The 22,024-nt window shown below is 48.8% G+C and overlaps 1 protein-coding gene and 2 long non-coding RNA genes across 12 annotated transcripts in view; 1 reads left to right on the forward strand and 2 right to left on the reverse strand.

The window, feature by feature from the left end:
* Window positions 1-22,024, forward strand: part of LOC140636030 (uncharacterized) — a 54,914-nt gene that overhangs the window by 6,025 nt on the left and 26,865 nt on the right. For 3 of the 6 annotated variants that reach the window (XR_012033396.1, XR_012033401.1, XR_012033398.1), the window contains 2 exons: window positions 9,871-14,212; window positions 14,684-14,854. This is a non-coding gene — a long non-coding RNA (uncharacterized lncRNA). Of the gene's footprint in view, window positions 1-9,870; window positions 14,213-14,683; window positions 14,855-15,350; window positions 16,565-22,024 lie in introns of those variants that run through there. The other 3 variants (XR_012033400.1, XR_012033399.1, XR_012033397.1) reach the window with 3 other exon arrangements.
* On the reverse strand, window positions 10,452-14,231 carry LOC140636027 (alpha-1,6-mannosyl-glycoprotein 4-beta-N-acetylglucosaminyltransferase-like). 5 transcript variants are annotated; one of them, XM_072831491.1, is made up of 5 exons: window positions 14,054-14,231; window positions 13,563-13,637; window positions 13,211-13,339; window positions 12,178-12,334; window positions 10,452-11,659 (listed from the first exon to the last, which is right to left on the reverse strand). In XM_072831491.1, exons 3-5 carry the CDS (start codon window positions 13,316-13,318, stop codon window positions 10,461-10,463), a joined length of 1,464 nt encoding a protein of 487 aa, XP_072687592.1. In that variant the 5' UTR covers window positions 13,319-13,339; window positions 13,563-13,637; window positions 14,054-14,231; the 3' UTR covers window positions 10,452-10,460. The 5 variants fall into 5 exon arrangements, with proteins under 5 accessions (XP_072687592.1, XP_072687590.1, XP_072687591.1 ...); XM_072831489.1 differs by having other exon boundaries at window positions 12,178-12,337; window positions 13,554-13,637; XM_072831490.1 differs by having other exon boundaries at window positions 12,178-12,337; window positions 13,554-13,637; window positions 13,908-14,231.
* LOC140636032 (uncharacterized) lies at window positions 15,646-21,757 on the reverse strand. Its single transcript, XR_012033403.1, has 2 exons — window positions 18,531-21,757; window positions 15,646-16,315 (listed from the first exon to the last, which is right to left on the reverse strand). It is a non-coding gene; the product is annotated as an uncharacterized lncRNA (long non-coding RNA).

Below are 22,024 nucleotides of genomic sequence, written 5' to 3' on the forward strand. Positions count from 1 at the left end.
AGTGTGATGTTAGCTGTAGGTGTTTGGTAGCTGCCCTTTATCAGGTTGAGGAAGCTCCCTTAATTCCTAGTTTTCTAAGAGTTTTTTTTTTTTCTTGCATGGATGCTGAACTTTGCCAAATGTTTTATTCTATATCAATTGATATGATCATCTTTACATTATAACATAGTGGATTATGTTGGTTTTTTTGTTGTTAATATTGAGCCACTGTTGCTTTCCTGGGATAAGCCCCACTCGGTTCTTGTGTATTGTTCTTTTTGTACATTATTGTGCTCGATTAATATTTTGTTGATAGTTTTTACAGCCACATTCATGAGAGGTATTGCTCTGTAGTTTTCTACATCCCATACTGTCTCTGTCTGGTTTACATTTCTAAAATGTATTGTTTGGATCAGAATCCGAATAAGGTCCATACACGAGATTTGTTTGTCTCTCAGGTATTTTTAAAGGTATAGATTTTCCCTTCGTCTCTCACTGCTTTTTTCCCTCTCACAAGTTTATTCACTGAAAAAAAAAAAAAAAAACAAGAAGGCTATAGACTTAACCACTAATAAGGTGCTTGTGGAAGGTATTTGAGGTCCAGCGTTCGAAAAGCACAGCAATCTCTAAGTTTATAAATATTCCTGGGTGAATCATAGCAATTCCCAGGGGCCCTACTGACTAGCAGGAAGGCAGATAGTTGTAATCAGGGAGCTATGTTTCTCCTTCTCAGATAGGGAGATCTGTCTGGGTGCAAATCTATAGTCCAGGATGGTAGTGCATCTCTTACTTTTAGAGGGTAGATCAAAGAAGCAAATATGAGCATTTAGTGTGGGGCTGAGGCTAGAGGGTCAGAGAATGGATTTCAACAGGGATGCGAATGAAAGGATCAGAGGCAGGCAGGAGCAGCTGGATTATGAAACCTGGGGGAATCCAAGAAATAGAAAGTTGACAAATGGCAAAAATCATCATAGAACACACTTGCCACACTTGCTAAGGCCTATCCTGTTTCAGGCACTATTTTAGGCATTAGGGGATATAGAGTTCAACAAGACACAGACCCTCCTTAAAGGAAGTAAAAATCTGGGGGCTCCAATCCTTAAAAAAGAAGCAAAACCAAAACCCCATTCTTGGCTCCCTGTTGTTCTTAGAATAAACATCAGGCGTAGACTCCAAACTTCCTAAAAGAAGTTCCTTTCCTTACAGACTCCATCTGCTTTCTCTCCTTTAGCAACACCACACTTTTTCTATTTTCTTACTAGTCTTCACAAGTACCATTCCTTTTGCCTAAAACATTCATCTTCCATCCTTCCACCCACCCTTCACCCAGGTTTTTCTAACTTATTCAGAGATTGTTGTAGGCACAAATTTAAGATGGCTCCCAGGATTCCTACCCTCTGTCAGACATGACCTGAATACTTTCCTGCCTTTGAATGTCGGTAGGACTTTTGTCTATGATGGGACAGTCCCTCTCTTGATTAGGTCACTTAACTTTTAAAAAAGATTTGGTTTATTTATTTTGACAGAGATAGAGCACAAACAGGGGGAGCAGCAGAGGGAGAGGGAGAAGCAGACTCCTCTCTGAGCAGGGAACCCGACACAGGGCTCAATGCCAGGACCCTGGGATCGTGACTTGAGCCAAAGGCAGATCCTTAACTGACTGAGCCACCCAAGCACCCCAAGAGTAGGACACCTTACATATGACTTGTCTTAGTAGACCACGGAGAGATTCCCCACTGCATTTGAAGGAGACGACTGCCATGTTGTACGAGCGCCTTGGAGCTGCTCCCTGAGGGCTGCCTTGAGATGCTGAGAATGAGCCCCCGGTTGACAGCCAGCAAGAAAACTAGGACTTCAATCTTATAATCACAATGGACTCAATTCTGCCAACAATCTGAATGGGCTGGAAGAAGATTCTAAGCCTCAGGTGAGATTGTAGCCCTGGCTGACACCTTGTTTTTATCCTGACCATAAGACCCAGGTAACCCGTGCTTGGGCCCTTGACCCATAGAAACTATGTGATTATAACTTTGCATTATTTTTAGCTACTGTTTGTGGCGATTTATCATACAGCAATAGAAAACTTGTATAGAGCTGAACTAAAGCAGCTATTCTTCAGAGGAAGCTTTTTTTCAGCCACTCCTATCCTCAATAACCTGATCTCCTTAGACATCTTGACTCTGTCCTACTTTTTCCTAGACATGGTTATGTCTGATCCATTTTGTAGTCAGTTATTTTCTGTTTCCTGCCTAAAATTTCATCTCCATGAGGTAGGGACTGACACATTTCCTGTACCTTACAAAGTGCTTTCTTACATTAGTGGTTCAGTAAGTATTTGGGGCATATATGCTGTTTTAGTATTACAGCACAAGAAAGGGAAATTGTCATTCAATTTCTATGAACACAAGTGTAAAATTCATAAATGAAATATTAGCAAATTATATACAACATTTATTTATTTATTTGAGAGAGAGAGAGAGAGAGAATAAGTGGGGAGGTACAGAGGGACAGAATCTCAAGCAGACTCAGCACTGAGCATGAAGCCCAACATGGGGAGCCCAGTGTGAGACTCAATCCCACAACCATGAGAACCTGAGCTAAAACTAAGAGTCAGACCATCAACACACGGAGACACCCAGGTGCCCCAACAATCATTATTTTTTTTTATTTTAAAGATTTATTCATTTATTTGAAAGAGCATAAATGGGAGGGGCAGAGGCAGAGGGAGAGTGAATCTCAAGCAGGCTCCATGCTGAGCGCAGCAGAGCCCAATCTCATGACCCTGAGATCATGACCCGAGCCAAGACCAAGAGGCTGACACTTAACTGACTCAGCCACCCATGTACCCCTCCAACAATTATTATTTTTTAAATATTTATTTATTTATTTATTTGAGAGAGAAACAGAGAGTACAAGCTGGGGGGAGGGCAGAGGAAGAGGGACAAGCAGACTCCCCGCTGAGCAGGAAGCCCAACGTGAGGCCTGATCCCAGGACTGTGAGATCATGACCCAGGCTGAAGTCAGACTCAACCCACTGAGCCACCCAGGAGCCCCAACAATTATTTAAAAAAAAAAAACAATAAACCATAATCATGTTGGTTTTATCTCAGGAATATGAAGATAGGAAATCTTTACATAAAATTCTCTGCACTAACAGATTTTTCAAAACTATTTTATTCATTTACTCATGAGAAATACAGAGAGAGAGACAGAGAGAGAGAGAGAGAGAGGCAGAAACACAGGCAGAGGGAGAAGCAGGCTCCACACAGGGAGCCTGATGCGGGACTCGATCCCAGGACTCCAGGATCACACACTGGGCTGGAGGCAGGCGCTAAACCGCTGAGCCACCCAGGGATCCCCTGCACTAACAGATTCATGGAGAATGATCATATGGTCATCTCATTAGTTGCTGAAAAAAACACTTAATAAAATTCAACCCCATAATTCTTAGGAAGCTAGGAATAGATGAGAGCTTCTTTAACTTGATTGTATATCAATGTTTTACTGCAAATATCATATTTTAGATACATTTCCATTAATCAGGAAGAAAACTAGAATATCTGTAATCATGCCATTATTTAATATGGTACTGGAAATCCTAGCCCAAGAGTTGGCAAACTTTTTCTGTTTGGGTTAAATAACAAATATTTTAGGACATACAGTCTGTGTTGCAATTATTCTACTGTGCTGTTATTGTATGAAATACAGGTGATACATGAATGAATGAAAGTAATGTGTCCCGTTAAGACTTTATTTACAAAAACAGGTAGTAGGAAATATTGGGCATACAGGCCATAGTTTGCCAATCTCTGTTCCAGCCAGTGCAATAAGATAAGAAAAATAAATGAGGAATTAGAACTGAAAGTGACAAAACAGTCATTAGTGACACATAGTATGCATCTGCTTAGAGAGTTCAAGAGAATCAATGAGCTCACTATCATTAGTAATAAGAAAATTCACGGTGATTTCTGGATATGAGATCAAACTAAAATACTAAAATGTTCAAGGGCACCTGGATGGTTCAGTTGGTTAAGCATCAGACTCTTGATTTCAGCTCAGGTCATGATCTCAGGGGTCATGAAATCGAGTCCTACATTGGGCTCCATGCTCAGCGGAGAGTCTGCTTGAGATTCTCTCTTCCTTCCTCTGCCTCTCCCTTTACTCGTGCTCTCTTTCTCAAATAAATAAGCAAACCTTTTAAAAAGTTTATTATAATTGATAACTATACCTATAAATATTATAGAATAGTTTAATATATTAATATCAACAGAAAGTATAAACTATGTAGGAATAAATATAATGAAGGAGGTAGGGCAGCCTGGGTGGCTCAGTGGTTTAGCGCTGCCTTTGGCCCAGGGCCTGATCCTGGAGACCCGGGATCATGGAGCCTGCTTCTCCGTTTGCCTGTGTCTCTGCCTCTCTCTCTCTCTCTCTCTCTCTCTCTCTCTCTCTGTGTGTGTGTCTCTCATGAATAAATAAAATCTTTGAAAAAAAATGAAGGAGGTACAAGGCCCTGCTGAGAAATCTACCAAATTCCCTTAAAAGACATATAAAACACTCTTTCCCATTTCAGTGGTGGTGGTGGGATGCAGCTCCATCTTTCCAGTGATTTGGTCAAAAACCTTGTGGAGTTATTCTTACTGTTTCCTCAAACCCTACAACCAATCATTCAGGAAATTCTCTTGGATTGATTTTCAAAATGTATTTTTAAAAATCTAACCACTTCTTACACCTCCACCACCACAACTCTGGTCTAAACCATTTTCTCAAAAAAATAAAAAAATAAAAAATAAAAAAAATTTAAAAAAATAAAAATAAATAAACCATCTTCTCTCACTTGGATGCCTGTGGAAGCACCCTAATTAACCCTGTTTCCAACCCAGTCTGTTCACTACCCAGAAGCTGGAATAATCCTTTCATAATTTCAGTCAGATCACGTCACTTCTTTATTCAAACCCCTGCAGTCTCTCGCCTCACAGCTCTCCTGCGCCTTGCCTCTCCCACTTCCATATGTGCGCACCACACGGGTAGCCGTCTCGGTCTGCTTGCTGATGCATCCTGAGAGCCTACGACAGTGCAAACAATAAAAGAGAGAACTACTAGCTCCAAGGAGAAATTACACATGAAAGAAAATATAATCACAGATTGCTGCTGTGAGATCAAACAATCAAGCAGTCCCTAAGCACAGTGTAGCTGCTAGGTTGCCTCGCCACATGCCACAAATCCGGTTGCTAAGGAAACAAAGAAACCGTTATTACCCATGACACAGCAGGTAGCGCGGGCTTCGTGATGCAATAGTTCCCTTCGCTCCCTTCCCCGAGGTCCCCCTGGGGAACCTGGATCTGTGGATCTGTGGATCTGTGTCGCAGCTGAAAACTGCTAAACTTTGGAGGCTCCTAGTCTTATAGGGGGACTGCAGCCAAGCCCAAACTTCACCCCTCAGGGAGACATCGTCTTATTATCCTGACGGAGGAAACACCTTCTCTGAGGAGCCTCAGGAGGGCTACATCTCTCCAGAGACAGTTACTGTCTTAGAGCAAATCTGCCCTGTGGTGTGGCGCCGCCGCCTGTGGCTTCTAAGACGGCTCTGCAAACGTCCTTGAGAGGGGGCCCAAGCCCTGGAGAAAGGCCTGAGAATCGCCGGCCCGTGGTTGGTTCAGCGGTGACTACTTCACGAGAGAACGTGACCACCGGGAAAATATCATCGGAAGACCGGAGGGATCAGCGCCTATTGTGGGGCAGCATAGAAGGGCCCACGCTCTGTCATGTATGACAGTTACGTACATGAAATGTATATGAAATAACCGAACAATGGTAGTGTAAGCACATTATGTGGAAATATGGGTGCAAACAAACACCGGAAGGAACAGTTAGAAGAACTCGAGGTGGCTATGCGAGGTCACGCTCACTTGCTCTCCCTCCTGTCCCTGTGTCGACGCTTCCTCGAGTTCATCTGCTCAGCCTCTTACCGTTGAAATCATGCCCAGAGGCTCGGCCTCTGAAAACCTCATGGCTTTATATGCTGACAAATTTCAAAATTTGCAACCAGGACGTCATTAGAAATCTTGACAAGGGCAGTTTTGGTTGAGTGGCAGGGGCAAAACCCTGAGTGCAGAGGGTTGAAGAAATTCATAGATTTATAAAGTATGGATATACCTCCATGAGGAATCAGATCATCTTATCACAAATCCCAAGTAAAACCTTTTATGTGAGGAAACACCATAATTCAAATGTAAAGAAGCATACGGTTAAAAGAAATCCTAGTAGAAATTCCTCAAAACTTCACACTCACAAATTCTGTTCTTTATAGACTTTTTCTAGATACATATTTTATGCATGCCATGACTTACTGAGCTAGTGGTTTTATGTTTTGTGGCTAGAATAATTTTTTGATCTGTCAAAAAATTATGTGATAATTATGGTATTATGTGATAATTCCATTTTCTCCTTACATCATTTTTTAAAAAGATTTATTTATTTATTTATGATAGACATAGAGGGAGAGAGAGAGGCAGAGACACAGGCAGAGGGAGAAGCAGGCTCCATGCAGGGAGCCCAAAGTGGGACTCAATCCTGGGACTCCAGGATCGCGCCCTGGGCCAAAGGCAGGCGCGAAACCGCTGAGCCACCCAGGAATCCCCTCCTTACATCACTTTGACACTTCCTGCTTTTGAAAAATTGTTTAAAAGTAGTGTCATTCTGAGGTGCCTGGGTGGTACAGTTGGCGAAGCGTCTAACTCTTGCTTTTGGCTCAGGCCATTATCTCAGGGTCTCAGGGTCATGATCTCAGGTGAGATTGAGCCCCGTGTCGGCTTCAGATTCTCTCTCCCTTTCCCTCTGCCCCTCCCTCTTGTGCTCCCTCTCTCTCTCTCTCTAAAATAAATAAATAAATCTTAAAAAAAAAAAAGTGGTATCATCCTGTCAGGTGTGCTGCTGCTGCTGATCCATTGGAATGCTGGGTTTTCAACATGACACTATTGACATTTTGGGTGGGATCATTCTTGGTTGTCAGGGCTGTTCCAGATGTTGCAGATTTTTTAGCAGCACCCCCCCCCCGCCTCTTTGCACTACATGTCACTAGCATCCCCTGGTTGTGACAACCAGAAATATCTCCAGACGTTGCCAAATGTTCCCCGGTGGGGGTTGGGGGCAAAATCAACCCACGGTTGAGAACCACGGCTGAAAAGAGGGTCAGGGAACTATGGAGCGCAGGGGGGCTGGGAGGAAGGTGCTTACACAGCGAGGGTGGAATGGAAGCAAGACCCAAAACTTGTTATCCTAGTTGGTCTTTGTCTTAGTTCTGGTCTTTGCCATTCTTTGTTGTTGAACACAGTCCGCCGTCCCCTGGAGATGCTGTGTCTGCGTTCCCATATCTGCTCTGCTTACGGTGTGTCTTTCTTGGGATGGCACAGGTCGGGGATGAGAGGCCGACAGTCATAGACAATGCTTCCCTGGGCACAGAAGAGCTCTAGAAATGGCTGAGGTGGTTTTTCTCCTTTCTTTTTTCTTTCTTTTTTTTTCTTTCTTTCTTCCTTTCTTCTTTCTTTTTCTTTCTTTCTCTTTCTTCTTTCTTTTTTCTTTTTCTTTTTTCTTGTCTTTCTTTCTTTTCTTTCTTTCTTTTTTTCTTTCTTTCTCTCTTTCTCCCTTTTTCTCTTTCTTTCCTCCCCCTTCCAATTGTTTCTGCAACCTTTGTTTTCCTGCCCACTGCTCCTCGCCATGAGTGCTACTGTGCCTAGATCAGTCTTTGTGAAGGACAGTTGTGTGAATCAAGTCTGAGTTCTTCGTGCTCCGTGAACATGGTAATTTGTCAAAGAAGAAAGGCAGAAATAGAATTTTGGAGAGTAAGTATAGTGTAGGATGGCCGGTAGAAGGAGAAGTAGCAAAGGAGCCGGCAGATGTAGGTAATGGTTAGACTGTATTTTTGCAAAAGAATTAGGATTTCCTCTATATAATAATACTAAAATTAGGGCACCTGGGTGGCTCAGCCAGTTAAGCCCCTGACTCTTGATTTTGGCTCAGGTCGTGATCCCAGGGTCATGAGATTGAGCCCTACGTTGGGCTCCATACCCTGTGTGGAGCCTGCCCAGAGTTTTTCTTTCTCTCCCTCTGCCCCTCCTCCCCCCCCCCCTCTCTCTCTCAATAAATAATCTTTAAAAAAATAATAATAATACTAAAATCATTTAAATAATAAAGATAATAGTCATAACTAGGATTAACAAACCCTTAGTACATGCTTAATACTATTTTAAGTGTTATGAGTTAATTAATTTAATCTTCACAACCCCGTGAATACAATTTTTTTAAAAAGATTTTATTTGGTAGGGAGAGAGACAGAGAGAGCAAGCAAGCGAGCAGGGTGTGGCAGAAGGAGAAGGAGAGAGAGAAGCAGGCTCCCCACCAAACATGCTGCAGGGCGCCTGAAGCAGGAATCGACCCCAGGACCCCGGGATCATGACCTGAGCCGAAGGCAGATGCTCAACTGACTGAGTCACCCAGGTGCCCTGATTTTTGTTTTTTTAGGTAGGCTGAACAGCCAGCATGGAGCCCAGTCCTTGAACTCACAACTTTGACATTGAGACCTGAGCTGAGATCAAGAGTTGGACGCTTTTTTTTTTTTTAATTTTTTATTTATTTATGATAGTCACAGAGAGAGAGAGAGAGAGAGAGAGACATAGGCAGAAGGAGAAGCAGGCTCCATGCACCGGGAGCCCGATGTGGGATTCGATCCCGGGTCTCCAGGATCACGCCCTGGGCCAAAGGCAGGCGCCAAACCGCTGCGCCACCCAGGGATCCCAAGAGTTGGACGCTTAACCAACTGAGCCGTCCAGGCACCCCAAGAATGAGCGATTTTTATTCCCACGTTAGAAATGAGAATATTAAGGCCCAGAGGGGGTCAGAATAACTTGTCCAAGAGGCAGAGCTGTGTTTCGAATTCATATACCCTGCTTTTAAATCCTCATTTTTAAGCTCAGTGTCATCTACAAAAGACACGGCCTCTCTAGAAAATACCAGTGACACTGAGAACGGCTCTTATGGAACAAGATAAAGAAGAATTATTAGGCCCATGAGAAAAAAAGGTTTCTGCCAGCTGACTAAAGCTCTGTTGGAATTTTTTAATGGAAATCTCACCGAAAGATTTGCTTTCATTTTATTGGTCAGTGAAATTGCAAGGAACATGGGAATTTTGTTCATTTTTAGATGCATACATGGTCTCCCATGATGTTATTTATTCATCGATTTAGAGAGAATTGATACCTATATCGATCAAGTTTTCTATGTCACACAACTTAATTACTGATTTTGTTAAGTTCCTTGTGGTATCATCCATGGTTAGTTCACCTTATTATTCATACTGTCTTTAACAGCACTTAACCTTAAGTAAGTAATATTTGCTGAATAGATACATGAAAGAATATATAACCCTAACTCCTTATTTTTCAGTGGAAATAGATTCCTGATGTAAATAACATGGCTCCTTCCCTCAAGAAGGTTATGCTGCTGTTATACTATTAACTTTTTAGAGGCAGATATGGTATTTTAATGCTGTGATGAAAGTATTTTCTTCTCAGAAAAATGCACATGTGGATTCCTACCAAATTTTGTACACAGGTCTAGGGGATTCGTGGCTATTTTAAATGTTTGTTCCTGAATCCCAACTAAGCAAACTTTGCTTCAGCAAAGTCTCAGCCTCAGCACCTTGGAAGTTTCGGTCTTGCTATGGCTTGAATACGTCCCTCCAAATTCATACGTTGGAGCCCTAACCCCCGGGGTGAGGGTAATAGAAGATGGAGCTTGTGGGAGGTGATTGAGCACTGAGGGGGGGGGGGCTTTATGAGTAGGATCAGCGCCCTTAGAAGCCTGAGGGCTCCTAACCCACCTCTGCCCTATGAGGATGCAGCAGAGATGCAGCCGGTCATGGGGAACCGGAGAAGCAGGCCCTCGCCAGACAGCGCGACCGCCAGCACCTCCGCCAGCACCTCCGCCAGCACCTCCGCCTTGGACTTCGCAGCCTCCAAAACGGTGAGAACTAGATTCCTGTTGTTTACCAGCCACTCAATCTATGGATTCCATTACTGCAGCCCAGACGCTAGGCCCGGGGTCTGGATCTGGCCCCGCGGTTCCAGCACGGTCAAGGTCCCAGCGCAGAGGGCTGCTGTCACCCTACGCAGGCGAGACCTCCCTCAAGGAGAGAGCTCGCAGTGTGATGCTCTCCCGCTGATAGTGCCCCAAGGTGGCCCCTTCCCCCTCTGTGGCCTCTGAACCCCGAGGACGCGGTCTCGTCTCTGCCCCACTCCCACCGCGCCACCTCCCTTGAGTACCCCAAGAAGTCACACCAGGGTGATCGCACATCTCGCCTGTCGGCCGTGTGGGTTCCCATCTGCGGTTCTAGCGTGAGTCTCAGGAGCCCTTCCGTTCCCCGAAGTGCCCGGGATAATAAGCACACGGCGGCTGCTCAGAAGGAGTAGGCCTGGAGCTCAGCTTTATTGGCGGGCGGCCGAGCGGGTTGGGGCGGGCCCGGCGTCCTCCCCGGAGGCCGCGGGCTCGGTGTCCGCCTCCTCGGGCCGCGTCCAGACCCTGATCTGCCTGACCAGCAGCCAGGGCTCCTGGGGCATCAGCACGAGCAGCCGCAGGCAGCTCAGGCGCGCCTCGGAGAACACGGCCTGGTCCAGGCGCCCGGCCACCAGCGGGCCCAGCAGGGAGTGGCGGCCACAGTGGCCCGCAACCCACGGCCCGAGGCCCAGCTCCACGCGACCCTGGTGCAGTAGGTGCAGCCCGTGCGGCTCGGAGCCTGTCAGCACTGCCACGCGGGCTACCCTCTGCGGCCTGTCCCAGGCCACGGCCAGGTAGTTGCCCCGCACGGGGCTGAGCACGGAGTAGCACTCCTTGTTCAGGACGTAGGCCACCTGGGGCGGGGCGCTCCCCGCGGCCATCATGTCGCTGAGGACAGTGGCGGCTGGGTTGTCCGGCTCCCCGGACGCCTCCTCCTCCTCTTCCTCCTCCTCCCCTGGGGGCGCGCATGGGTCCCCAGCCGCCGAGCCCCGGCCCGAGCCGTGGAAGACCGCCGGGTTGAAGCGGATCGGGGCGTCCTGGGCCAGGAGAAGACGGAACTCAGAGAGGAGCGAGGGGATGGGAAGGTCGGCGGGGAACAGGAGAAGGGAGGCCAGGCGGCCCAGGTCCCCGGCGTGCACGACCTTCCCCGAGAGGCGCAGGCCCGAGAACTCCAGGACGGCCCAGGGAAGCGCTCTCCAGGCCCACAGGACCCGGGAGACGCTGGAAATGAATTCGGGGCTGCAGCGAACGCGATCTCCCATCACCAGAAAGTATTCGGACAGGTTGTGAGCGAAGTTCATGAGGAGCGCGTAGCTGGCCCTGTGCCCGGCCCACCGCGCCCCGCAGGCCGAGCCGCGACTCGGGGAGCCCGGGTGTCCCGGGCCCGGGGCCCCCCCGAGGCCACCGCCGATCACCAGCAGCCTCCCGGCTTCAATGTGGCGCCCGAAGAGCCCCGAGATGTTGGCAGTCGTCTGGCCGAGCCACGCGGGGTCACCCCCTGACAGGTGCACCAGCACCAGCACGTTGTCCAGCTCGGCTTCTGACGAGGCCTGGAAAAGGGACCGCAGGGTGTCCAGCAGGTAGGTCCCGCGCGGGCCCCACTCCGAGGCGATGCCGGCCACCAGCAGCCCTGGGCGGGACGGGGGCCTTAGGGCCTCTCCTCTCGCCCCCCTAAATGCCACGCCCAAGGCAGGTTGACACCCTTTCCCAGGGACAGCGTGTCCGCACCTGGTGCCCATCTGTGGTTACAGGTTGCGGAGGGGCCTCACTTGGTCACGACTTTCAAAGGCTGGTGGCGGGAACTAGGACAGGCCTGTTTGATGGCGGAGGCTGCCGTGTGCCAGAGGCCGGCTAGCCAGGCTTTGGCCCCAGAGCTCCCTGGCCGTGGCGGTCACGGGCGGACTAGGGGGTCTCGGGAGCTTGGCCGGGGAGCAGCTGCTCGGTGCACCGCCCTTGTCTTCCCGCACCTGGCGCCCCCTCGGCGCTGCCTCTCCCGCGGCCTCCGGCCTCCACGGGCCAGCCTGCACCCCTCCACGCCTTGCTCGCGGGGCGTGGCCGCCCCCGGCACAGCCTGCTTTCCTCACCGGTTGCCAGCCCGCTTCCCTCTTGTCGGGGTGCCCCGGGGCCCCCCAGGCGCCCCACACTCACTCCTTCCCTGCGGAGGGGATCCAGCCAGGAGCCGGTAGGTGGCCTGCTGGAGGACAGGGGCGGCTTCCCGCATGTCCTTGAAGGCCGCCAGGTGGTCCCTGCTCTCAGAGCCGAGTTGCTCCTGATTGAGCCGCCACAGCATTTTCTTCTTTTCCTCCTGCTGAGGATGAGATGACTATCAGCCCCGACGCCACCCTGACGCCCCGGGACCCTCAGGGGCACACCCCTCCTTTAGGACAGCGGGGAAAGCCCGAGTGGAGTGTCAGGGCTCAGCTGGCCGCTAGCCCCACCTCTACGTGAGGACACAGGGGACTCTCCAGTAGGGGCGCGGGCCCTGCAATCAGGCTGGAAGCAGGGGTACCTGTCGGGGTTCTAGAGCCCTCTGGGGGAACTGCCTGCCCGCCGCGCCTCACATCTAGGTCTTCCCGCGTTGGCGGGCTGGCGAAGGGCGCCCAGCCGGGCTTAGGCCGCGAGTGCCCCGGCAGGGCTGAGACCCCACAGCGCCTGCACCCCAGAGCTGGCCCTTGTCGCCCCGACACGCGGCATCCCTGCACCCCTGCCCACCTCCGCCCAGGCCGGGCCCCAGCCGCCCTGAGGCATTAAGGAGAACGCGGACGCCCAGAACCTGGCGCGCCCGGTGGTGAACGTGGTCCTGCCCTTGCACAGGTGGCCCGCATGGGGGAGGGCACTTCAGGGCGTCTCAGGCCCTTCATACAAGAAGCGGGATGAGTGACATCCTGGACGCCAGGCTGCGGTGCGGCCCGGGGCCCGTGGTCCCGCCAGTCGGCCTGCTTTCCCAGACGTGTCTACGCGTTGCCCTTGCCACACTTCAACCGCCCTCTCTTCCTCCTTTTGCCTTTATTCACATTTTACACATCTTTCAAGGCTGGCTCAATATTTATCTTTCCTCGGATACACTCCTGACCATCCATGTGCCCTCTTAGAACCTCCGAGAACGAGTGTTGGTGTGAGTGGAAAACCCCGCTCCCCCGAGGGATCCCCGAACAGTCCGACGCCCGTGTCCGGTCCTCACCAACGATGGGTTCTCCGTGAGATGCTCTTCCTCGTTCTCTTGGAGGAGGAAGCTCAGGACGACGAGGGGCACAGCAGCTATGACACATCCCCACGGGCGGCCGCGCATGCTGCGGGGCCTGGAGCAGCTCTGCCAACAAATGCGAGCAGGACAGGACTCCCGAGCGCCCCGGCCTCCCCTGGCCTCTAGCCCCCCACTTCCTTTCCCCTCTTCCCTCCTCCCAGACCCGAGGCCCAATCATCTCAGTTACCTTCACTCCCCCACTTCAGCCCTCCCCTCCCCCGCCCCGCAGCCGTCCAAGGAGACACAAAGGCCAAGGAGTCTGATTCTACCCCACTCCTACTTTCTTCACCTCCTGTTTGGGTTTCCAGGCGAAATTGGAGTAGTGCCTTCAGTTTATCAGCCCTTAGAGACCCGACCAGAGAGGCTGTGTTGTCAAGATGAGGAAATGAGGGGTTAAGCCTTAACCATATTCTCCCTAAACCCCAAATCCAAGTCACAGTCTCTGCTTGGATGCCGCGGGTGAATACTCCGAGTCCTGTCTCTTAGTTGCCCGTTTACCTCTGTCCCGAACCCCACCCCCCCGCCCCCCGGTGATGTTACGTAGATGACGATGTTTGAGTCAAGTCAGAGGGACCAAGGGAAGCCCTTGCTAGTCTATCTCCCCCCATCCTGAACGGGTAAGCAGGATGCAAACCTAAAAAGTGACCAGAAATTTCTAATCCTGTGCAAGTCTTTGCCACGTTTGGAGCGCTGCAGCCATGTGGGCTTTTTGTCTAACAGAAGGTATGGCTCGGGGGTCTGTCAGGGAGTGGAATTTCTCTGAAATCAAGGAGAAAATACCTTAATATTTCTGTGTCTGCAGGATGGGGGTCCTAGAGTGGCTCCTCTGAGGTAGCAGAAACTGGTCACCTCTCCCGGGAGACCCTGCTTGACAACCATTGTCCCCCCTGAATGGGCACTGGTTACCCCTCCGGCCTCACATCCAGCACCTGTTTCTGGGTAAGGTGAAGCTAAAGTTTTATTTTATTTTATTTTTATTTTTTTAAGATTTTTTTTTTGAGAGCGAGTGAGCACGAGGGAGGGGCGGGGCAAAGGGAGAGGCAGAAGCAGGGAGCCCCACCCAGGGTCCTGGGATCCTGACCCAAGGCAGACTTGACCAGCTGAGCCCCCCAGGGGCCGGGGCCTAACATCTTAAAGCTGGCTTCCAGTCTTTTATCTCAAACTTGGAAGTGTGGAAGTTAATGGTCAGTCTGAATGTGATAGTGAATACGACGGGTCATCCCCCCACCCCAGGGCTGCCGCAGACGGTCCCCGCAGGGGTTGGGGCTCCCATTCGGCCCCTGCGCAGCCAGCCAGGGGGTGGCCGTCACCGCAGGTTGGTCCTCAACTTCTTACGTCGGCTGCCCACTTCCCAGAGCGGCCCAGGGGCCTCTGAACCTTGCTCCTCTTCTCTTCCTCCACTCGGCTCAGGACCCGGATGGCACTTGGGGTTCGTCCTGGCTCTCCCCGCGCCGCCCCCCACCGGCCTTGGCATCAGGCAAGAGGCAGGTGCGGCCTCTGCGAAGAGAAGCACAGAACCGAATGACCCCGTCTCTGACCAGGTCGGCTTTCTAGTTATGGAAACCAGAACCCGCATTTAGGGTAAGATTCTACTCACAATAGTATTTTATTTCCTTTTGGTTTTAAAGATATTCTTTTTTTTTTTTTTTTTTTTTTAAAGATTTTATTTATTTATTCATGATAGACACAGAGAGAGAGAGGCAGAGACACAGGCAGAGAGAGAAGCAGGCTCCATGCACCGGGAGCCTGACGTGGGATTTGATCCCGGGTCTCCAGGATCGCGCCCTGGGTCAAAGGCAGGCGCTAAACCACTGCGCCACCCAGGGATCCCCCTTTTGGTTTTATTGAGATGACGTTAACGTCCAGAACTGTCTATGTAAGCTTAAGGCGACAGCGTGCTGCCTTTACTTACGCATGTTGAGAAATGATGTGGACGTAAGTTTAGTTAACACCCATCATCTCATGTATAGACACACACACACAGGAAAAACACATTTTTTTCTTTGTGATGAGAATTTTGAGTATTTACTCTCTTAGCAGCTTTCTTTTTTTTTTAATTTTTATTTATTTATGATAGTCACACAGAGACAGAGAGAGGGAGAGGCAGAGAGAGAAGCAGGCTCCATGCACCAGGAGCCCGACACGGGATTCGATCCCAGGTCTTTAGGATCGCGCCCTGGGCCAAAGGCAGGCGCTAAACCACTGCACCACCCAGGGATCCCTCTCTTAGCAGCTTTCAAATACACCATACGATGCAGTCAACCTTAGTCGTCACGTTGTACCTTCTATCTTCGGAATTTACTTCTTTCACAACTGGAAGTTTGTACCTTTTGACCACCTTCCTCTACTTCCTTTTCCCCTCAGCTCCCCACTTCTGGTAGCTGCAAATTCAATCTTTTTTTTTTTTTTTTCCTGTGAATGTGTTTGTTTTCTAGATTCCACATATAAAAGACATTGTATAGGATTTGTCTATCTCTGACTTATTTCATTTGGCATAATGCCCCCTAGGTCCATCCAGGTGTAACAAGTGGCAGGATTTCCTTCTTTTTTGATGGCTGAATAGTATTACACACACAGACACACACAGACACACACACAGACACACACACACACACACACTTTTCTTTACCCATAATAATGCTGTTTTGAGAAGGCCATGCGTTTAAAGACTATGGTCTTCTAACAGGACCTAACGTCTTTGAACTCAAACTCTTTTTTCCTCCTACTCTTTTCACCTCTTTGAATCCTCTTCTTCCAATGTTTCCTCTCTCCTCCCTTTTCTTCTAGGAGCCAAAAAGCAAACGAGCAAACAAATAAACAAGAAATGATTATATCAAAGTTAAGATGGTTAAAGAAAATCTAGAACTTTTATTGCATTAAAATTTATGTGGGCAGGGGATCCGTGGGTGGCTCAGCGGTTTGGTGCCTGCCTTTGGCCCAGGGTGTGATCCTGGAGTCCTGGGATCGAGTACCGCATCGGGCTCCTGGCGTGGAGCCTGCTTCTCCGCCTGTATCTCTGCCTCTCTCTCTCTCTCTCTATGTCTATCATAAATAAATAAATAAATAATAATTAAAAAAATAAACTATTAAAAAAATTATGTGGGCAGCCCGAGTGGCTCAGCAGTTTAGCACCACCTTCAGCCCAGGGCGTGATCCTGGAGGCCTGGGATCGAGTCCCACATCAGGCTCTGCATGGGGCCTGCTTCTCCCTCTGCCTGTGTCTCTGCTTCGCTCTCTCTCTCTCGCTCTGCCTCTGTCTCTAATAAATAAATAAAATCTTTTTAAAAATTATGTATGATTTTGATGTTCAATGTAGTATTTTTTTCTTTTATGTCAGTGATTTTTTTTTGGTCCTGTTTAACAAATATCACATTATGAGGTTGCAGAGATTGTCTCTTATGTTTCCTTCTAGAAGCTTTGTAGTGTTAATGTCCTGCCAGTTTTATCAAGGTATATGGTAATTGACAAAAATCATATGTATTTGAGGTGTATGACTTGGTGTTTTGATACATGTTTACATTGTGAAATAATGACCACAATCAAGCTAAATAACATATCCATCACCTCACATAGTGACCATTTTCTTTCTTTTCTGCCTTTTTTTCTATCTCCTCCTTTCTTTTGATGAAAGCCCCTAATATCTACCCTCATAGCAAGTTTCACGTATACAGTATCGTTAACTAGTATTGTTAACTATCGTCACATTGCTCTACATGAGGTCCCAGGAGCTTATTAATCTTGCGTAACTGAAACTGTTCTCTTGGACCAAGTGCTCCCATTTCCCTGCCCCCAGCCCTGGCAACTGTACTGCCGGCTTCTAGTAGGTGTGTACTGGTATCTTATTGTGTTTCTTTTTCTTTTGTAAACTCAGATATAAGTTTTATACGGTAAAATCACCTTTTGTAGCAGGGTTCTGAGTTTGGGCGTGCACCTACTGTCATGTAGTCACCTCCACATTCTAGAATAGAGAACACTATTGTCACCTCCTCACATGCCCTCATTATTTATTTATTTATTTATTTATTTATTTATTTATTTATTTATTTATGATAGTCATCACAGAGAGAGAGAGAGAGAGAGAGAGAGGCAGAGACCCAGGCAGAGGGAGAAGCAGGCTTCATGCAGGGACCCCGACGTGGGACTCGATCCCGGGACCCCGGGGTCACGCCCTGGGCCGAAGGCGGATGCTCACCTGCTGAGCCACCAGGTGTCCCCCCAACTGTGTTTTCTGATTAGCACACAACAAATTGCTTTTAAAATGGACATAAAGATAGCCCGATGTCGAGATTCATATAAAGTGGTTGGGACCAACAGTAAGAGAAACAAAAAGGAAGTCGTTACGGAAAAGAAGCAGAGAGCGAGCAGTGAGCAGCGAGGGCAGGGCAAAGGCAGGGGTGGGAGGCGGTCGCCGGCGGCTCCGCTCCGCAGCCAGCACAGCCCTGCGGGCCTCCGTCTACACCCCGACACCAGGACCTGAGCCGAAATCATGAGTCAGACCGAACCGACTGAGCTGCCCGGGCACCCGGGGACGACCCAGGTCTGTTCCAGGTGTGGGCACCGTCCAGGACCTGAACATCTACGCCCAGCTTCCGCGTCAGTGCTTGTGGACCCTGGGTGGGAGGGAGCCAAAGTCCACCCCCTGAACCCCCACCTGGCCTTTCCCGCCTGGGCGCCGGCCCCTGAGGAGGGGGCCCGTTTCCAATCTGTGCAAGAGAGCAGTAGGGCTGGGTTAGGGTTAGGGTAGGGTTAGGGGTTAGGGTTGGGTTAGGGTTGGGTTAGGGTTAGGGGTTAGGGTTAGGGTTAGGGTTAGGTTAGGGTTAGGGTTGGGTTAGGGTTCGGGTTCGGGTTAGGGTTGGGTTAGGGTAGGGTTATCGCAGTTTCAGGAAACCTCAGACAGGCTGCTGCAGAGGCTTCAAGGCACGTTCGCCTTGGGAAGAGCCCTGATCACGTTCAGATTGGCCCAATTTAGTGACCCTGGTGTGCTAAGTCAATGTGGTAGTGGGCGGCACAGAGGGTGGGAAGTGTGTCTTCATCATTGCTGGAGCTTGAACCCTGGAGGCAGCAGCTATCTGACCAGTGGCTTATGCTCCTCTTGGCAGGAGACCAACTGCCACATTTTCGTGGTATTGTCGCCGAGGCTATTGCTGTCCTTGTGAGGCACAGACCTGCTTCTCCATTCGGGTTAGGGAGCAGCTCCTCCCTAGTTCCCCCTGGTGTCTTCCTGAGGGGACACCCCACAGAGAGCTACAGCACTCACTGCTGTGGTCGGCGTCAGAGCCACGGCTTCTCCTCCTCTTCAGTGTCCTCTGCCACAGAGCCTAAATTCTCACCGCAGGGCTGACTTTGGCAGAGCTTGGCGGCGTCCTTTCCCCGTGGTGTGACCCTATCCTTCGTTCCTAGGAGGTCTGAGTTCTTGTCAACCACAAACCTTCTTGTCCTAGGGTTGCTGCAATGTCTGTTCATGGTGTCAGTAGGGCGGGGAGTACTTGCAGGTGCCCAAGTGGGTCACCTGGGTTCCACACGCATTACTCTCTGCTCTCGTTGTGTGAAAGTAACCCTACCTCTTCTTGGGGATCAAGGACAGTTACTCTTCACACAATGGTGACTACTTGTCTTCTGGTCTCTGACACAAAGCATGTCAAGTGCTCTGATGGCAGCCAGGACCTACAGTTCAATAGGGCCCTTGCTGTGCCTTCAACCTCTTTGGGAACCAGCACTTTCAACCCTGGAGAGTGGAGAGTTGCCCAGATGGGAAGCACAAAATCACTTGGTAGGTCAGGAGGAGTGATGGTAAATGGGGCCCACTCTGATTCCGCCTTTAGGTTCCCAGACCCATATATTCTTTCTTTTGAGAGTCGTGTGGATCCTCTGATTCCATGTATATACCGCGTCCTGAAGGGTGCCGTCACATACTTTCAGGGTGTCTCTGAGCCAGTACTTCAGCTGTAGCTTTAGGAAGGCATTCCAGTGCTCTATGAGGTCAGCTGCTTCTGGAGGGTTCCATGTGATATGACCAATGGCTTCCAAAATCAGGGGCCCACTTATGTACCTCTTTTGTTGTGAAATGGGTCCCCTGATTGGATGCCATTTGTGTGGGATTCCATGACTGATGAATCAGGCATTTCATAAGCACCTTGACAGTGGTCCTGTCTGAGACTCTGGGGGCAGGAAAGAACAACCCGTACCCCAAACAGATCCCTCTTCCTATGAGGATAAACTACTGGCTTTTCTAAGATGGAACTTGCCACCAAGTATCTGGCTGGTCTTCTCAAGGAATGGGACCATAATGGGGACTTCCATTGGTCTCTGTTGTTGACGGGTTAAGTATTCAGAGGTAGCAATAGCCAGTTCAGTCTTGGCAACTGGGAGTCTATGCTCTTGAGCCCATACGTGGCCTCCGTATCTGCCACCATGGCCACTCTATTCATGTACCTATTGTGCCACTTCCACGTTGCCTAATGTCAACTGGGTGAGTCATTTGTCTACTTAGTTGTTCAGAGTGTCTTCCATGGGGATATTCACACCTCATGCCCTTACCCATGTGTCCCTTCCACGTTCCTCTATCCCAGTCCTTTGTATCTTCAGGCTTCTCATCCTCTCTCTTCTAGGTCTCTGATAAGATGGCCAGACCTTTGGTCACTGTCCAGAAATCATGAATGACCAGACACCTGTTTAGAGCTCTGCCCACCAGGAAGATTTTCCTCTACTGTCTTTCAAAGTCACCCCTAAATGTGTCCATATGCAGCCGCTATCTGTTTCCAGCTTATACACACATGTAGAGCACACGTATATGTAAATCCAGCTCGGCCTTTCCCCTTTCCTCCAGCTAGCACTATGGAACCCTCCATAGGTATGAGCTGGGGGAGGGTATGGTGTAATTATTTCGGGTGGTATGAGTTATCTACTAATGCAGCTTATTTCTGCCCATTTTCATCTTTTGATGGACTGCTGCTAGGGCTGTCTGACTTTATGACTTGGTGGGTCTAACTGAATTCCTCTCATAATGGGAAGTTGCTGATACATGGTCACCAGGTCCTCCGTCCTCAAGCATTTTGTATCTATCAGGGTTCAATTACATGCCAAGAGCTATTCTTCAAAAGGTGTATAATTTTCTGTTGCAAATGGCTTGATTTGGCTCCAGAATCCTAGGGGACTGCATTGTGATTCTCCTATGGGGGCTTTTCGTAAACTTCACACTGCATCTTTTCCCATCAGCACAACCTCTGATACCAATGAGTCTGCTGGATTGTATGATCTAAGTGGCAAAACTCCTTGTCTTCCAACCTGGACCTGCTGCAAAGCTCCTTCTTGACCCAAGACCCATTCAGAGCTGGTAGCGTTCAGTATCATCCAGTAAATGAGCTAGAGTAGCAGTTCTAGATCTGGAACTGTTGCCCTCAGAACCCAAAGAGGCCTAGGCACCAAGCTTTGTTTTTTTTTTGCAGTAGAGGATGCAAATGCAGTAATTTGTCCTTTACTGTGGAGGGAATATTCTGGTACTCCCTTGACCACTGGGCTCCAAAATACTTCACTCAAGTGGCAAATTCCTGCATTTCACCCTCTTACCAAGACCTCCAGCCTCCAGCCACTTACTTGTCCCATCTCATCAGTATGATGATCTGTGGGATGTCCAGGCAGTCCAGATCTCTCTGGACTATATTACGACAGAGGGCAGGAGAGTTTACATAGTTCTAGGGCAAAAATGTGAATGAATGTTGTCAGTTTATGTGAATGTGAAGTCTTTCTGATTTTCTTTTCTAATAAGAAAAGAATGCATTTTCTAAGTCAATGGCTGCATGGTGTGTACTCAAGGGCATATTAATCTGCATCGGCAACGATGGTGTATCTGACACAGCAGCTGCAGTCAGGGCTACTAAATGGATGAGCTTGTGGTAGTCTATGGTCATTTTTTAGGAGCCATCCAGTTTCTGCATGGGCCAGACTAGTGAATCAAATAGATACTCTAGGGACCTCCACAATTATACTTTAGGTCTCTATTAGTGACATTAATCTCTGCCATCCTTCCCCACTTGGCATAGAATAGTTTTAGATTGACTATCTTAGCCAGGGGTTGGGGCAGTTTCAGAGGTTTCCTCTTGGTCTTCCCCTCTATGGTAGCTCTTACCCCATAGACCAATTTGGGGTTACTCCAATCACCACGTACCTCAATTTCAATAGTACACTTAGGGACTGGAAAAATGACCATTGGGTGGGCCTGTAGACACGGGGGTCCCCCTGTAAGCATGACTTTGTCAAGGACACCATTTTAATGGGGCCCGCTTAAGTTCCCATTCTAACAGGAGGCTGTGATTATGCTTTGAATATCTGGATATCAATATCAACCTAGATCTTGTGTGTGATGGTTGTGAAAATGTCTGGATATTTCTCCTTCCCCAATTGTAGAATTATCCAAATAAATGGTGGCAGGTCCCCGTGGGGGGAAAAAAACTGGGGAAATCAGTACAGGATGTATTGTTACAGAGTCCTTCCCTCTAGGGACTCGGCCACACATTCTGACTATGTATGTAAGCCTAAAAATTGGTTTGAGTTTAAGAACTAAGCAAGAGATTGTGACTTTTCACTGGAGTGACTGCCCTCTACCTCCTGTTCCTCCATTTTTGCCTTTTCTTGCTTGTAGATATTAAGTAGCAGTCTTCTTATCTGCCTATTTTGTCAATAGTGATGACAGGTTCTATTAATCTCTTTCAACCTCTATTTCCACAACGTCCTGAGTAGCCAGTCCCAAATCCT

This window comes from Canis lupus, chromosome 6 (assembly GCF_048164855.1).
Source record: "Canis lupus baileyi chromosome 6, mCanLup2.hap1, whole genome shotgun sequence".
Taxonomy (NCBI): domain Eukaryota; kingdom Metazoa; phylum Chordata; class Mammalia; order Carnivora; family Canidae; genus Canis; species Canis lupus.

Coding starts and splice junctions, on each gene's coding strand:
- LOC140636027 (XM_072831489.1), bottom strand. CDS start 13,318: ATGCGCGGCCGCCCGTGGGGATGTGTCATAGCTGCTGTGCCCCTCGTC. Junction 12,338..13,210: donor TCACGGAGAACCCATCGTTG/GTGAGGACCGGA, acceptor TCTCATCCTCAG/CAGGAGGAAAAGAAGAAAAT. Junction 11,660..12,177: donor ATCCCCTCCGCAGGGAAGGA/GTGAGTGTGGGG, acceptor CGTCCCGCCCAG/GGCTGCTGGTGGCCGGCATC.